At 36.5% G+C, this 18447-nt stretch overlaps 1 protein-coding gene and 1 long non-coding RNA gene across 2 annotated transcripts; one reads left to right on the top strand and one right to left on the bottom strand.

Annotated features, from left to right (window-relative positions):
• Positions 1–12203: 12203 nt before the first annotated feature.
• Positions 12204–15728, bottom strand: LOC122789286 (glutamate receptor ionotropic, delta-1-like). The gene is made up of 2 exons (XM_044056597.1): positions 15339–15728; positions 12204–12549 (listed from the first exon to the last, which is right to left on the bottom strand). The coding sequence occupies exons 1-2, from the start codon at positions 15421–15423 to the stop codon at positions 12287–12289; spliced, it is 348 nt and encodes a 115-aa protein (XP_043912532.1). The 5' UTR covers positions 15424–15728; the 3' UTR covers positions 12204–12286.
• LOC122789287 lies at positions 12544–16444 on the top strand. Its single transcript, XR_006362800.1, has 3 exons — positions 12544–13331; positions 13423–13661; positions 15312–16444. It is a non-coding gene; the product is annotated as an uncharacterized LOC122789287 (long non-coding RNA).
• Positions 16445–18447: the final 2003 nt, after the last annotated feature.

Below are 18447 nucleotides of genomic sequence, written 5' to 3'. Positions count from 1 at the left end.
AGGGTAGCTTGGGTTGTGTGAGAATAGTGATTTTCTGGTACCACATTTAAGAGGGGAATACAGAGGGGTTGTGTTGGGAGCAGCTTTGGTTTGAAAAAATAGATTGGGTTAGAGGTAAAGAGTTCATGAGAGATGTATGAGTAGGATGGGAAATGAGGTTGATGGTAAGTTGTTATGAAGTGTGTGTGAGAGTTATGACAAGGGTTGGGAAAAAGTGTGAGATAGGTAAGAGAAGAGAAATATACAAAGTTTTTTCTCCAAAAGAAAACTTATCTGCCCATCAAAAGAACATCAGAAGTCAACTGTTGATCCTTGAAAGCCTCAGACTAGTGTACTCTTTGGTGGCAGTAAACCTCTGAAGGGCTTGGCACCCAAACTTGTATTTTAGTCAGCTCTGCTCAAGCCGCTTGACAGTTTGGGTGCATGGAAGGTACCCTAAAACTTTGGAACCTAGCCAGTTATTATATCATTAACAAGGTATAACCCATAGAGTTAAGGCTACTCCAGCAGTAATTAATATAATGAACATCTGATGTTTACTTTAAGGATGACTGTTCAAAGTGGAACTGCTTGGAATGCTAACTGCCAGTGGAGAGGCAACAAGTACCACTTATTCCTCTGTAACTAAACAATTACCTAAAAGATTCTCACTGTGGCTGATGTCAGGTTACAAAGAAATTATGCAATTTATTTTCAATGCCTGCACTGATGGTCCTAAAATATTCAAATTACTCCTGCTCCTGGTAATTAACACATACTGGTACAACATATACACACTTCTGTATGTGTGCATATATTCATATATATATATATATATATATATATATATATATATATATATATACACACACACACACACACACACACACACACACACACACACACACACATTTACATATATACACACAAACACACACACACACACACACATATATGCATGTGTGTGTATATATATATATATATATATATATGGGTCCCCTTCAGTAGATCGAACGTTTATAAGTTCGAACCACATATGGCCGAGACCATATGTTTGAACTTGTAAAAATCCAATCTAACTGAATGGAGATCTCCGTACAGAGTGGAAAGGGAAGATTTCCCATTTTCGCAATGTAGTGCGATCACGGAATTGGTATATTTAAGTAAAGGGGTGTGGGGGGTGTAACCCCCCATGCTATAGATGTTTAGTTTTGTGTTTTTTGATTTTATGTGGTTTTTAATTCAGTGTTAGAACTTTTACAAGTTCGAACATATGGTCTCGGCCATATGTGTTTCGAACTAGTAAAAGTTCGAACTACTGAAGTTGATATATATATATATATATATATATATATATATATATATATATATATATACACACACACACACACACACACACACATATATATATATACATATATATATATATATATATATATATATATATTTTTTTTTTTAGTATGTGTGTATACTCCAGATGATCAAAACAAAAATTCATTCAACCACATATGTATAAATACGTAGGCACATACATAGACATTTAGCCATGTCAGTTATTTCAGCATAGCATAAAATGACCCAACCCCTTATTCACATTTGTAAATATGTACATCTTTTTTTTTTCTCTCATTTAGATGTAACTGAATCACTGTTTCAGCACACAGAAATCATCCTGCCCAAGATAACAGTGGATTAATATTTAGTGCATCATATTCAATAAAGGGATACTCATGACTATAACAATACACTGGTTTTGTCTATTGCCATTGGCTGAAAAGCATCACTGAACCAGCTGCCCACCTGGCTTGCAAATAAAGATATAGATACACATACATATTTTGGAATATCAAGGAGCAGAAACACTCAGAGGATTTCATAAATTGTTTTTTTAATTATTTCACAGAATATAAAGCCAACTGATATTGCACATATGGCAAACAAAATGTAGTGGCAATTGAAAATAAACATAGCAGTTCAATCTTTCAGTGCAACACACAGTTCAGTGACCACTTTGTTGACATGTTTTTGGTACTGATAGTCTTAAATGCAACTCATAACTAAACACTGTTCAGAAAATAAGGCCCTCAGCTGTATTGCACGAAACATGGTGGTTCAAAGTTTCTTATCAGCAGGACTAGCAGAGACAGAATAATAAAGCCTTTTACCAACACCTTTGTTATTAGACAATCCAAAATCTCAGTAGGTGAAGTGCATCACTGACAGCTCTGATCAGCCAGCTGCAGGGCCCAGCTACCAGGACTTTCACTGTTAAATTCTGAATGCAGACTCCTTGTAGCTATCCGCTCTGGCCTCAGTTTGTCTTGGGTTTCTCCACTGTGCTCCAGACTCCTCTGGGCTCCCATTCAAATTACTGTAGCCATAATGAAAATTTCCTGGCCTTAGAGATGCATAGGTGTGCAACTTATTTCTATTACCTGGGCAGCATGTGCTTTGCTTTTATTTTCTGCCTTCTTGTTATTGTGTATTCTCCCATACAAATGCTTTACTCTAATGTGCAAGATAACCGTGGTTTAAACTTCTGTCATTGTCTTGTTAAAGGTCTTTACATGTGTCTAATTTCCCTGTCAGGCACTTTTCTAGTTGAACCTCCACACTATTTATAAACATATATGTGTGTGTGTGTGTGTGTGTGTGTGTGTGTGTGTGTGTGTGTGTGTGTGTGTGTGTGTAGCATGCATATTTACACACACAAGCCATAACATGTTTACAAGTGCATGTGTGTGTTCACTCACATATTACACACATGCCATAACACGTTTATATTTCTGTGTGTGCATGTGTGAGATAATCTGTGGGATGCATGTTATCACTGATATTGCCAGATGAGTGTAACTCGTAGTATAAATATTGCATTTATCCCACAGTTGGCACACAAAGGTGCGACACATTATCGAGTGGAAGATATAGTCAGTAAGAACAACAAAGTAGCCAATAAATGCTTTGCATAATATCCAGTAAATAGTCTTATCATTATAATGTCCTGCTGTATCAAAAGTATAGTTGCTATTACTCCACTTTAATAAACTGCACACATCCATTAACTTTATGCACAAAAGCCTCTTGCATGTTTTCCTTTATAATGCATTATGTATATTGAATGCATAAAGGGAATCATTAAAATCTCAATTCCTCCTTGACTATGAGCTCACTCATGACTTCAGAACTTGAGATCAGAAGGCTATACTATAGCCTGGGTTAATATTTTGTGTGTGCACACAAATATGTAAAAAAATCTATAAATACAAATATATAGCCTTTCATACATTATACACTCAATCGCTTTCTCTGTTATTTATTTTAAGTTAGTGTACATCTTTTGATGAAATTTGATCTCAGTTTGTATCTTTCATATGTGGGTAAAAACTTAAACGTCCATGATTTCAAACTTGAAAAAAGTTTAAACTGTTTAGCAAACAGGCTGCTGGTGTATGAGCTACATTCTGTAAGGTAAAAAGGACTTTCCAGAAATGCATGCACACCAATACCATAGGAGGTGAAATCCCTTGTCAAGGTGCCAGCAGATAATAAGTAAAAACTGCAAGGAAATAGGACATCACAGACTGCAGGTGGGGTCTGTGGTCAAATCTGTGAAGACCATGCCCAAAATAATACGTAGTGTCTAAAATATGCACTAAAACATAAGAAATAAGCATCACCATTTCATATGTGAAAAAAAGAAAAATGATCAATCAATCTTGAAATAGTTGTTCCAGCAAAAAGTCACAAAGTGAAACAAACATCCCATTCATCTCGAAAAGAATCTTTTCATAAATGCTTATGCACATGTAAAAGACACCTTTTACTACTCTGTAATATGTTATAAACCTGACAATGCTTACTACGTGAGGCTTTTCGGCATAATCTGTGATCTTCTACAAAAATCACAATTGATTCCTGAATTATGATATTTAGTGGGAGTTACTTCTGTGCCAAAAGAAAATAATTTTCTTCAGTATCAACCAAAAGAACACCCTCTTTAAAAATCTAACCTCTTAATCCATGATGATTAATGCGGCTGTATCCCAGAAAAAAATGTATATTAAACTGTATACTACATACAGAGAGCAGTTAAAGTCCCTCCCTATTACTCACATCCATGATAACTAAAAAGAAAGATTTTGAAATTTAATCTAGTCTTCCCTTTTTCAAGCATTACCTAAAGCTTAGTTTCCTACTATAACTTATAGATTTAGCTCACACACTGTTTGTGCATACTCCGAAGCACAAGTAAACATATCTATGATGCTTCTCCAGACCATTTCACATAACAAGAGGTAGCAAATATGGCTCTCCTCTCCCACGTCTGCTGTTAACATTTTCACAGGACAGATAGTATAAAATGAAGGGCATTTGTAGAAAATCATGTGATGCCATTATTTTCAGATTTTATTAATAACAATTTCTAAATGCAAATCTTTTTATTGAGAGATAAAACACCATAATCATAAATCAACTACAACCTCTCACCATATCTCAAGAGCTCTAGACTGGCAAAAGTTCATAGATCTAGGGGCTGCAACCTCCAACAAGATGCATTACAGATTCTATAAAGTCAACAGATGCATGCAATCCTAGTAATAAATTTAACATTAGTTTTATGCACAATCCAGGCAATCCCTATACACCTTTGCATGATACCGTTTCCCTTAAGAATAATGTCTTATCACACACATGCTTTGAATAATAAACCAGAATAGTCTTATAAAAATCAGATGTAGAAGACTGGAGATAGCATGAACTTTGAATTGTTTCTATACTCTACACAGGTCTATCTCACTAATCTTATATTAGATAAGCCCAGTTATGAAGCAATATGGAAAGAAAGTGAAGATGTCAAGTCTACTGGTATACCAAAATTCCCTAGAACACACCACAACCAGCTTTTTTTTTTTTTTTTTGTAGAAGCCCAACATAATTTCTTTGCATCCAAGCTACTTTTCAAATCATATATTCAAACTTTGACTAGAATGTTTATGCATCATATCTGAAATAAAAGACTTAACTCTCCCACTCTCCAAATGTAGGATGTACTGTCTGGCCCTGACAAAATCTGTAACTGGAGCTTTCTTAGCTGCCATAGCTATATATTAAACATCAAATTAAACAATTAACAAACTTCAATTTTGAGACATAAGCACTGCCAGCACTAAATTTTGCATATACAAAATACTATTTACAGAAATATTGACAGCCCAAAGACACAAACAACAAAGTTTTTTGCAAAGGGGTAAACCTCCAAACTTGTATACAGACACAGAAAAAGAAAAAAACTTCTGTAAGCACTTTTGAATTCCCAGTGCACATTAAAAGACTGCACTAGCAGTATATTCCATTCACAAATACCCCCTACTAACAGGTAGTATGCTCACTCCAATTATAAATACAAGACCCCACTAAATGGTCAAAACTATACATGCAACCAATACTCATACCAGCTGACAAAAACAGAAGGCAACATTCTAACCTATCAGTATTACATACCTCAGAAAGATGAGATCGTTTGACTACTTGAATTGTAGCCCACATGTAAACTGCAGTGGTGTTGCCTCATAGCAAAATGTTGTCCTGTTCGATTCTCAGTTAGATCGTCTGCTGTGTGGAGGCATACGTGAATGGGGCGTGCCTTCGTAGAAGGTTGTGCGTCAGGGCTGGTAACCCGGTACGTAAAAATCCACTACCAATCATTAGTGGACTGGAGTTCCGCTGTGGCGACCCCTAACCGGGAAAAGCCGAAAGACACAAACAAACATGTGTGTGTGTGTGTGTGTGTGTGTGTGTGTGTGTGTGTGTGTGTATATATATATATATATATATATATATAGTTTCTTTATCATACTTCTGAAGAGGAAATGAACAAAAAGATGATCCCTTGCAATTAATGCAACAGTTTTAGCAAATGATTTTATATTTCTAAAATATGCAAAGCTCTTCTTTTAGCTTCTCAAAATCTTTCACAGCTAACCTGGCCAGTGTGTGATGCAAGGTCAAATATTAACTTCAAGTAAGCTAGTAATAGGTGCATATTAGTGCGTAATCACAGTTATCTATTCAGCAGCACTGTTAACATTTTGAAATACTTCTTCATTCTCTCCATAGGTTAAGTGCATGTGTTTTCTAACTATTCCAGGTCAGAGATTTTTTTTTGTAACTAAAAGGGTCATTGCAACATATTTCAGATAAAGTAACTTTTTATTCTATTTCAGCATCTCTAAAGCAGCTTATTTTGGGCATCAGTCCTTGAAAAAAATATTTTATCTACCTGTCATTCAACTTTCTCTTTGGGGCATGAAAGGTTAGTTCTTGCAAGAATCCCAATTAAAAACTATTTTTGCATACAGACGAAAAGAAAAAAATACAGACCCATAAACAGAAAAGTAATATTGTCCTTTCAGTATAGTGATATTACCTGTTAAGAAAACACTACTCTAATCACTTTGTCTGATCCACTTATATAAAAAAACTCCACCTCCCCATTAGGGAAGAGCCAAAAAAAGATTTTCACAAGATTTGTTTTCTTACTTTACATTCTGATTGTTTCCTTCATTGTACTGAACATTATTTAGTGTTCAAAAGAGCCACCACCAAACAAATAATGTACTGCTTACAAGAAAATATTAAGTATGTACATAGTAAAATTCATATCAATGCTGCATTTTTTAAAGAACTTTGCAAAAATGTGTATGCGTCATTGTGGAATTATATTTCATTCAGATTGTACCCCTCCCCATCAGATAAGGTTGGTTAACATGCATTTAGTTACACAGCCTTAAATTTAACAGTATTGTGATGATGTGAGGTCTGCCAGAAGAAGTAGTGCAGTGGATGTGCAACATATCCCAGCACAGCTAGCCGGAATTTTGTAAAGTATTTTATGTCATTTGTATATCAAAATAATTTTTACGGATGCTTGTGTTGAAAAATGTATTTGCAAAGCTGCTAGTGTAAAAATGTACCCACATTGTGCCCTGCTGGACAGAAAAAAAATTTACATGTATTATTGTAACTGCTTAAATGTATATGTTTTAAGAGGATACTGGAAGAGAAGAGGTTAATCCCAGTCCACCCAACTTTGAAAATAGTTTGAAATTAAATACCTGTCTTAGGCAGTAAAGATTGTATCTTACAGTTCTCAATGCAGCCAGAGACAAAATGTCTGCACTAGGGAGCTTTCTGCATTGTCTTTGGGGTGAACTAATTGCTACTCTGGAAGGGTGAAGGTTTGAAATTGTTTTATGACTTCCAGGAGCTGTAGCAGACATTAGCAAGGCTCTGTGTATGTGTATTATTGATACATCTGTACTAAATCCTAACAGCTTCTAGCCAAGGAGGGTAGCATGGGAATCAGAAGTCAGATGATGAGATGCATGTGATGCCATTCTGTAATCCATCAGTAAACATGATATTTTAATACAAGGCAAGACTGAAGTCTCATTGCACTCAGTTCTTGGAACTTGACAAGGAAGGACCCATCACATACTTTATATTTTCTTGCTCTAGTAAGTGACCAGGGAATAGTAATTCTTTAGATGAGTCAGGAAAACATAGTGAGATTAGTTAAGTACTTTTTTCTTTATCTGTGTGAATCTATTTATCTGTGTTACTTTAATATTTCTTGTGACTGAAACTCTGATGTTTATTGTAATTAAAATGTAGTCTTTTCATGTTCTTTTATTATTTATAATTAAATATATTTAAACTTTTCATAGTGGCTGGTCCTTTAAAGAATATTTTAACCTTTGAGAGTACTTATATATTTATTCAGTGACTCTGTGGCCACTCCTGAAAGCCTTGCTGTTTGGTCAACATTACCATCTGTATTAATATTAATTTCACTCAGTATAATTGAGTACCCTTGCAAGAGCCTTAAAATAGCTGGCTTTGGAGTATTTGGTGGTGGTGTAACTACCTTATAGTCTGGGCAGAAGGAGGCATAGCTAGTAAATTTGTGCCAGCCTTTCCCAGGTGTGGGATATATCAATTTCTGTCCCAAGTGAATGTCCCTCTCCAGTGCCACTGTTGAGGATTCAGGCTCCTTGATTACTGGCACAAAGTGGGGATTTCACAAGTATATTCTAGGTGGGCTCAGAGTAAAGACACTACAAAGCTGACATACTGCTATTTTCAAAAGTGAGAAATAGAAAATCTCCCAAAACTCCGCCTATAAAGTATGAGCACCACTCGTGTGATTACATGCCCATCACATAGTGAAAACCTTTGAATGTTTCAGACATCAATAGTCTAAACTATGGCTTGACATTTGGAAGTATGAAGGTGGAATGATGTTTAGGCAAACTAGTGTCATTATTCAATATTCTGAGAAATATTAAATACTCATCTGAAATGGGAACCATAACTTTGAAATTGATAATTTGGAGAACAGAAAGAAAGATAGTCTGTTACAGTCAATTAAGTGACAGACCAATAGTTTTCCCCATTTAAAATTCATAATAGTGGTAATCAAAATGTGGATTACATTCTAGCATGTGATTTTCTACAAAGTTAAGTAAGACATCAAGTTCTCTGCATGATACAGCTCTTATCATTAACTTTAGGTTAGCAAGCAGTACTTGTTTACAACCATGGTTGCTGGAAAATGAAATATTGCCAAATAATGATACATGCTGAATCTACTACTTTTAAACAGTTGACTGTTTTATGGCTCAGTATATAAAAAAAAATTTTACTGCATTAAAACTCACCCATACTAATAAAATACCATACATAAGTCAGAGCTTGAATATAAAATGTCTGACAGTAGTATTACAAGACTGGTTCATCAAAACCTATGCAAATCATATTTATGTTATAATATTGACTTGTGATACCTTCTTCACTGTAAGCAAATATTCAGTTTATTCCAAGTACTTAATTTTTAAGCAGTGTACTATACAGGCAGATTAAATAAGAGATAACCTAAAAGACTGAACCACACATTTCAAATGTATCTACACATATCTGTCAGAATATCATAAGCCATGAAAACATTCATACTATAACCACAGTTATTAAAATTTTGTTTTTCTACACATATACTACCAAAAAAGCATATGTTGCAATTCAGTTTTTTAAATGGTGTTGGTCATTTCCATGTTTGTATAACAAACAGAAAAGCCTGTCTTAGAAACATAATTTTCAGGTTTTACTACACTAAGCCATAAAGCAAGCTACATAAATATATTCACTGAATACTTCAGTCTGATAGTAACAAGGTAAATGGAGCACATTTCTAAAACTGCATACTTATGACATTTGCTTTTGCAGGATGGTCTTATCCTCCATGCCCCAACCCTGTTAACTTTATATACTAACCTTGGCATTGCATTACTTCAGATGTAAAGTAGCTTTGTGGTTTATACCAAGCCTGCAGCATGGCAGCCATCGTAGGCTTAGCCGGCAATTCTGTAAAAAAACACTGGAAGGTGAGCTAACAGTTCCAAAGATTATGTCATCAGATTTTGATTTTGTTATAAAATCTGGTATCCCCTTATTTCTGAGGCAGTGGGCCTAAGTGTCAGTATGTTTACTTATGGTGGATGTTGGGATGCATCACAAATGAGAAGAATCCCAAATAAACAGCTCCAATAAAAATCTAAACATTTGAACAATTTGCTGAAGGTGACATTTAAGTATAAAGTATATTATCTGGGAAGTAACTAAACAATAACCTTCTATATTATTCTATAGTGAAGTTTGCTATTTACCCATAATGCCGCAGGATGCATTTACGGACTAATGCGGTTTTCTCCATTGTGCATCAGCACTAAAACTCACAGAGATGTATCATCTGTAGCAGACAATGGCCTATAAGCTTCTCATCTGTGATGCAATTTAGATGGACAGAACTAACCACAGAGGTCCAATTATCCCCACAGTCAGCAGTACATAACTACAAATTTTGGACACCACTTAAGTTTGCACATGCAGTTAAGGCTTAAAATATTTATATAGTACTGGAACACTGTGTATAATGAGACTTTAAGAATCCAGTTTTCATTCTCAACATCATTTGAATGAGATACAGCTCTGAAAACATCATGAGAATGGCCATTCAATAGGTTTCCTGTTCTTCTGGTTTGTGGCTGTGTATGTATACCCCCCCCCCCCCATACTCTTCAAAATTAAATATTTCAGGCTTTATAAGACAAAATTAAAATGCTTACATATTATTTTCATACAAACAATTAATGTCAAGCTCATTTTGTAGACTGTGCGACTTTTTGCAATAAATTTAGTAAATACTATTTTTTTCCAAATAAATTACACATTTTAACATGTTTGTCTCAAACTGATTTTATGGAAGTGCTCCTAGCCCAATAAATTCCATGTACATTTTTTATTACTTTGACATACTACCTGTAGAAGAAACTTTGGGAACTGGAAGTTGAAACTTCGGTGATATCTGTATTAAGAGGTACATATTAAAATCAGGTAGACTGCAGCTATCTAGCCAGCCATGGGGATGATTGTACTTATGAAGCACTCTTGCTTCTGTTTTAATCCAGAGCAGAAAATTGTCAAATGTTTTAACACAGCCACAAACCAGAAGAACAGGAAACCTATTGAATGTAACTGCAGTAAAACTTGTTCAGTTTATATTTGGAATAGTTAGATCATCGATATTGTCAGTTTTCTTTCGGCTACTTAATTTATAACCTTGAGTGCATTTCTTCACTTTCTTTAAGATGGAATAGGGATATGTATTGATTTTTTTTTTTTTTTTTTTGCATGGTGAGGTGCTATTTTCTATGTGTGACACAAAGTAATAAACCTAAACAGAAATGTTGCGGTAAGAACATTACACTTTCTATTTAGTTTTATTACTTTCATGACTTCTTTTATTTTTAAAGCACTCATCTCTAGCATATCCTTCACCATCGTCTCTGCACATTGCAGACACAAACACTGAAAGCCTTGTCATGATTCTTCTTAAGAGAAGCAAAAGAATTTAGCATCTGGATATCTGACAGCACATCTGAATGAACACCCCTAATAAAAAATAATACAAACATCATAATAAAACAGTGTAAAATGCATGCTTACACTTTATACTCATTTGACAGGATTCTTACATCCCAAATATTTCAGAACTGTTAGAATATCCAATCATCCCTTTTCTAGTAAATAATTCTAAAAGATCATTCGCTATAGAGCAAGACCATAGGTACTCAATGTCATCCATTTATTGAGGGATTTAACATTTTTGGATTCCTTCTTGATTTCATTATATTTGCTGGTGTTTCTAACTGCCATAAGATAAAAATTATTTTCTGGTTACAATAATTTAAAGTTTACCATACTAGCTGCTTCGGAGCCTTGAGGGAATTTTTTTTAATTACTTTTTATTCTCATCAGATTCAGAAAATGTAACTTTCATATTTTTTCCAAGTGTGACATCATTCAGTGTTTTTTTTCTCTAACCATGCTAGCATACTTCTCCAATTACAAGGATAGCATTGCTTCTTTACTAGGTATTATAAAAACACAATGCAAACTATTTTCAACAAAAAAATATATTTACACAGCAGCCTATGAAATAAATGAACTTTCTAGAAATTATGTCCATTGCACCAGCAACTACTATCTGTCCAACGGCAAAGTATACTCTCACAAAAGAAGACATTATTCCACACTTTCACAAAATAAGCCAAACTGTAATTTATTTTTACTACTGTTGCCACAATTATTCAAAGGACACACTAAACTGCATTAAAAAGAATAACGTACGATCGTGTCTAAAAAACTGAAAACAAAAATTATCCAAAAAGACCCAAAGCAATGAGCACTTGCTTGAATCTTATTTTCTTAAAACCTTTATAGTTTACAATGTATTTATGTGTAGTTTCTGCAGCCAGGGTCTGCGCTGTGTGGCTTAATTCAGTTCGATCTAAGGACTGTAAACCCTGCTGTCACGCAAACATTGAGGGACTACAGAAATGAGCAAAACAAGGGGTGACTGAAACTCGGAGACAACTGAGATGTAGTTTCAACTCACTCCCACATTGCAGCATTCATTTAAGAGTTTAGGTGCCGTACTAAACTGACAGCCTTCGTGCCTCAGAAAGTTTCAGAGATGATCAGCAGTAGTCGATATAGCAAGCACCTCCTTAAACAGAGCAATATCAGTAAGCCAGCATTTCTGTAAAACTGACCGTGCCACAATAGCAAAACATCTTATCAAATCAATCACTGCAGAGCTCATTTTCGTCTCTTTGATAAAACAGCGCCAACCGTCGGCAAAATTAACTTGCTTCTTTGCTAAGAAAATAAAAAACTACAGCCTCTCCTGTCACATTTTTTTCTGGCATAAAACACCTGTTCTAGTGGAATCCAGCTGACATCTCCAATGTACCACATAAAGAAGCCACGGCAGACCTCTAAATGAACGCGTCTTACCTTCTTGCACAGCCTGGAAAGGATTGTTGGCTTCTATAAACTTAATGGAATAGGTTATCTTTTCACTTTGCAGAATGTCGTCATTAAGGTTCAGATCTGATATAGCCAGCTGGAAAACTTCATCGTCTTTTGCAGCATTCTCTTCAAATATGGCACCTGTTCCAAAGAATACTGCAAATGTGATAACAGGTAGTGGAAATCTACAACTCCTATGCACAAGTACACATCCACTCTCAGATAAATCACTTGTAAATTCACACTCTCCCATCCTTAAATTCACACTAAATTAAGCAGGAATGAACTCTCCATGGTGTCTAGGTATAATATCACAATGCTTCAACAAGTCTTTTTCATTTTATAAGCTGACTTCGGATATTCCTAAAGGGTTTATAACGGTGAAACAACCATAATGTATATTTGTCATGCTCTGCATAGCTCTGGATTAATATCGTAATAAACATCCACCATACTGTGTTTCTGTCATCTATCAGACTGCCAGCTTCATAAGAGGCTCGACTGTCCATAGTCTGCCAGTGTTTAGTACTTTTATATCAGCATTTCAAATCATAATAGTGAAGTTATTAGCACAAAGCCAGAAGGAGGACCAGATTACTGTGTTAACACTATCACCAGTCTTCTTACAGCTAAGGGACTCCCCGTGTAGTTGCTGCTGTGGAATACGTGCCAAAGCTTAGCGCGATCACTTAATAATGCATGCATCCCTACCTAGCTCTAACTTTATTAGCAGTAATAAATCAATGAGGTGCAAGGGCAAATATCTTAATGCAGTGCCTCTACCATAGCACATGATGTACATGCTACTTTACATGCGTCTGGGATGGATAACCAAACCAGTTTAATTGGACAGTTTAACCGCCCTCCTTTAATCAAATAGCAAAATAGAAGCACATTTGCGGATTGCTTGCAGGAATGGCAAGGTAAGATCTGCTGTACCTAATAAAGCGTGCCTTCTAATTATCGGAGCTACCTGATGTACAGTTTTCTAACTCCACATTTTTTTCTCATCAGTTCTGGAAGATCAACGCTTAGAGCATAGCTACTCGTTCGAAAGGATTATATAGTGCAAAGCTTTTGATTAATTTATGTAAATCACCACAGTAACCACCTGGTCTCAACGCCCTACAAATGCCACCTGTACTTAAAGAATGCGTGGAAGTTCCATACTCCAACAGAGCAGATCGTGGGATACTGAACTCGTCAGCACCGTGTTAACGTCTTAGTTTGTTCAGTGGGAACACTGCAGATCGGTAAGTCACGATATAGTTATTATAAGACTAATCAAAAGTTATCATGTCAATGTCTATAATCCTAGGAAGTGAGGGGGTTATAACCTTCACCTTTGAAATATTTGCTCAGTTTAAAACTATATGCTTTAATATAATAGAGGCATGGAAAGGCGCAGCACATTTTCAGACTAGAATTCATTTAAGTGTTGCACATTTGTTCCTTTTGTAGTTAATTAAAATAAAAAAGTAGCCCTTAACTTGCTGATTCCGGGAGCAGTGTGCATGGGTGCAATTTTAAATATTCTTTGTAACAGACAAAGTACACGCCTCTAGAATTATACATATGTTTTAAGTGTTAAAGATAACAGTGACATTTAAAAATGCACACTTCCCATTTAATAGATACAGCAAATGTCATATTTTAACTATCCGCTGTAGTTTGAGTCACCAATATTTCTATGCACTGTTTGCCTGGATATTCTCCGATCTGCAGTGCTGTAATGCTATGATTGTCCTTGCCTTTTAATCGCTTTGTGATAAGTCATGCCAGCATACCCCCGTCGGGCAAGATCTGGTGGCATACAGAGCTTTCAAAGCAAAGCCTCAAAGGATATAAAATTATTCTGCCTAAAACAGCCAGCCTCCACAGCAGGCGATTTTCCTCTCACTTAAGGATCCAGTTTTAGGCATGCACGTCTGAGTACACGAAACAATGCAAGTCTTTATTCCCTTAATAAAATGTTACCCAATGGATGAGCCCACCACGCTCCTTTCAAAATGCAGATACATATCGTTTGCTCTTTAACTCTGCCATGCAGCTTAAATGAATGGGTGACATGTCCTCCTATAGGCAGAGTGGCAGACTGATTACATTAGATGCAACTCGCCTTTATCTCCTCCATCAGCATATCTCTCACAGTCAAGTTATCCGACTACAGCAATGCATGTATACACAAAAATCAGCCCCGGCCTGACACCCTTCCCATTCTGAAGATACTGGTTTAATAGGTATTTGCATGATTGTAGTTTCTCACTAGCATGGAAGTGCTCCCCAGGCAGAAGCTATTACAACTGTTCAATAAGTGCATAATACTGGTGGTCTCAATAGAGTGAGAGCCTTCCCTTCTGTTGCCCCCTCCACCCCCCAAAAAATAGCTTCTTCCACCGTTCTATACTCAATTTATTCTCATACTAAGCTAAATGAAAAAGTAGCAGTAAATTATATTATTACTGTCTTTTTTCTTTGTGAGCAACAATCACTTCATCCTCTTCTGATAATTAATTGTAGCCCTTGCTTGCTTGTAAGAGTGTGTTAGTAAGTTTTCCGTCATCTTGTGGCAGGCTGAGATGGTGTGTGACCAGCGGGCACACACACACATACACACACACACATACATACATAGATACACACACACACAAACACACAACATTAACATTCAAACCGTTACTCGTCTAAGTAAAGCCTCTTTGTGGAACGCTAGTTAACACACACACCACAGTGCATGATTCTGTGCGGATATTACACTGATCCTCTTTATTCTTCCGACAACAGTATCAATGGTTTTGTCAAACCTTTTTTTTTTTTTTTTTTTTTTGTAAATCTCGATTTTCAGCACATGTATCCAGTTTATTTATTTGCCTTCCCTCTCTTTTTTTTTTTTTTCTTTCAAGCTCTCTGAATTCATGCTGAGCCCTTACCGATGTGAATGATGGAGTCCTCCCGCAATGAAACGCACCGCAATATCCAAGAGAAAAGGCAAATGATCAGCACTTCCATTTCCATCTTGTCAGACAGCTCATGAACCTGAAATGTGCAAAGCACAGGTGCAGCGACTGAAGAGCAAGGTGCAAGTATTCCCTAGGATGAGAGTGAGTGCTGTGGAGGGCGATTAATGCTGAGCTCTGAGCCACTCTATGAGGCACCAAGAGTAAGGAGACAGAAGCAGCTCCAGGTTCTCCCCGTCGACGGCAGCAGCAGCAGCAGTAGCAGCATGTACCGTTCACTGGCGCTCGCGGGCACTTCGCTAGCGTTTGCCAGAGCACGAGCTTGAAACAGAAAGCGAGCTGCTGGCGAGGTCCGCGCGCACCCGCCTGCTCGCGCCGGCCCGTCGGTTCTCCTGCCCCCGCAAGGCAGCCGGCCTGCCTTCCAGAGTAGTCCACGTCACTGCAGAGCCCCGCCAGAGCACCCCACAACCTGCCCTGAGAAAAGAGCCAGTCGGAGATGGAGGTAAGCACAGATCATAATGAAAGAAAGCTCAACATCCTAAGAAGGCAGAGCATGCATCATTTCCTTCCCCGAAACACCTCTCCATCACTTATATTAAACTTTAAAACGGATTTTATTACTGTAAGAGCTGATCCATCAGAGAAGATCGAGAAGTCTGCAATCAATGCTCGTCTTGGCACTGGCAACTAAGAGGTTAGTTGTGTGCCATAGGAATAAACTGCAAGGAATACATACCAACATCATTTCAATAATTAAAGCAGCATCGATTCTTCTGTATGGTATGAAATGGTATTAAACACAAAGACACGTTTTTTTGTAATTAACGTATGAAGTTGTACATCTGATATGAGAAAGTTTAGAATTATGTTAAAATTGTTACTGTTTCATTAATGATAATGCTTTCCTGAAAACGGAAAAATGTAATCCAGGCAAAGACACCAAACTCTACACGGAAAATACGTTTTTTTAGTCTATCATTGGCCCGCGCAAAATAAAGGAAATAAGTCTTGTTATTTGCTGGGTTGCCAGTGTTATATTTGCATAGAATATTTTGCTAAAAATAAAACCAGTGGACAGAGTTATCTGCTATCTCTTTTTTTTCATCTGGTGCTTAGTTGAATTTGGAACCATGCTGTGACACTGTGTAGTAGGAAATCTCAAATGGAAATGGGACAAAATATACTTACTCTATGGTATTCACTGCTGCTACATATTACAGTATCAGACCAAAGGTATCCCATATCCAGGCACCCATAAGTGCATTTATGTTTCAGGACCGCATGCATTTGTCAGGCTTTTTGCAGCCTGGCATACATTGCTGATGGTCACGTATGGATTTGTTTAAGTGGGGGAGAAATAGCACTAAGCTGAGAAGTCAGAGACTGGCATGATTATAGGTCTTATCCTCTCTGCTCAAGAATTGGGTACAAAGCCAAATAATGGTAACAAAGACCCAAAAAGCAGGTACAGATTGTAAATATTGTTCTTACATGCCCAAGTTGGAAAGGTGATAGGGTTTGCTTTGGAATGTGCTTTCTGAAGGTTATGAAGTCTGAAACTGAAGTCTATAATTATTTACAATTGCTAGAAAAACACAGATTTTTACAAAACTTGAGATAAAATAAACCATTTTGTAAGATCAGAGAGAGTTGATAGCTATAGACAGGATAGGTCCCAGTTGAGACAAACAGCTGTTATGGATCTAGAGGTGCTGCCTAATAAAATGGATGGGCAGGGGAGTAACAGAAGCTTAATCCTTTCCTTCAGTGCATAATACCTGGATCATCAGCTGCATTTTAAGCCAGGCTTCAACTCTAGAGTTTCATATATACATGAATAAACTGAAAAGAAACAGTCAAGGATCAATATATTTTTGCAGAAGACTTGGAACCTAAGAAGTTTGAGCTAGGCAAACCATGCATTATTAACTAGTTTAAAAACAATATCTGTTTTTAAAGTAAATTAAAAAAATAGGCTAAATATAAACGTGTGAAAGGTCTTGTTAAGAAATTATGCTGTAAACTGACAGATGGTCATGCTTGGGAAGAGTTAATGCCCTAATAAAAATCTGTGGAATAGTGTACTGCAAAACATGGAGCCAATACACTTAACCAATTGTCATTCAATATGAACTTAATAGCCGCCAAAAAATCTAAACCTTCAAAACATATTTTCCAACAGCAACACTCCAATCATCACATGCTTGCAACATTTTTTTCATGCAGGGGGTAAGCACCATTGCATACCCGGTGTCAGGGGCAACCCCCCACACCCCTAATGTTTATGTATACCAAATCCAAGGTTGGATAAATGCAGAAAAAATAAAACTCATATTTTCTTTCTTCTCCGGTACCTGTAAAAACAGAATTAAAGGTAAAACATTTACAACATAGCAATTTACAATGTACTGGAACATCAAATTAAAGAATTATTTTGATACTTATTGTAATGCTATATAATTAAATAGGTATCCTGTAAAATGTGTTAACAGAGAATTCACAGCTACCCCAATACCACAACTGAATTCAGATGCAACAAAGAATGCTTAAGTAAAAAGCTCAACCTAAGCTCTCATTTTGTTCTGCAACTCATGGTAGGCCAAAGAAGTTGGATACTGTTTAACAATTTCTGCACCCTCCCAACTCAAGAACAGAGGTTTCTCATTCAATGGTCACATTTTTTTTTATTTCACAAAATATTTATTACAATGTAACCATAATGGGGAGACTAGGAAAGAAACAATTCAAGCAGCTATATCAAAGCATCATTCTCTTCAATATGTTCAACTAAATTATAGTATAAAATAAAAATAGTAATAGTTATTACATTTTCCATTTCCCATCTCCCCTTCTGTGGTGTAACAGAATAAGAAAACCTTGACTAAAACTCAAATAACCTAAGTTTGAACACAATGGCTGGCAAGTCAATCGCAGCAAGCCGTCATTTGTCTGAGGCAGGTCAGCTCGGACTCAGGTTTCAGTGGGGGGAGGTGGAGAACAGGTAGGGTCAGGATAGGTAGGAGGGCTGAGGTGGGCTGAGCTGTCCAGGGGAAGGGTTGAAAAAGCTGGAAACAAAGCAAAT

The sequence above is a fragment of the Protopterus annectens genome, chromosome 14.part0 (genome assembly GCF_019279795.1).
Source record: "Protopterus annectens isolate FY-2018-M chromosome 14.part0, PAN1.0, whole genome shotgun sequence".
Classification (NCBI taxonomy): domain Eukaryota; kingdom Metazoa; phylum Chordata; order Ceratodontiformes; family Protopteridae; genus Protopterus; species Protopterus annectens.
The sequence above is the reverse complement of the archived record's forward strand: the minus strand, read 5'-3'. Positions and strand labels throughout refer to the sequence as shown.

Coding starts and splice junctions, on each gene's coding strand:
- LOC122789286 (XM_044056597.1), bottom strand. CDS start 15,423: ATGGAAATGGAAGTGCTGATCATTTGCCTTTTCTCTTGGATATTGCGG. Junction 12,550..15,338: donor GGACTCCATCATTCACATCG/GTAAGGGCTCAG, acceptor TCTTTGGAACAG/GTGCCATATTTGAAGAGAAT.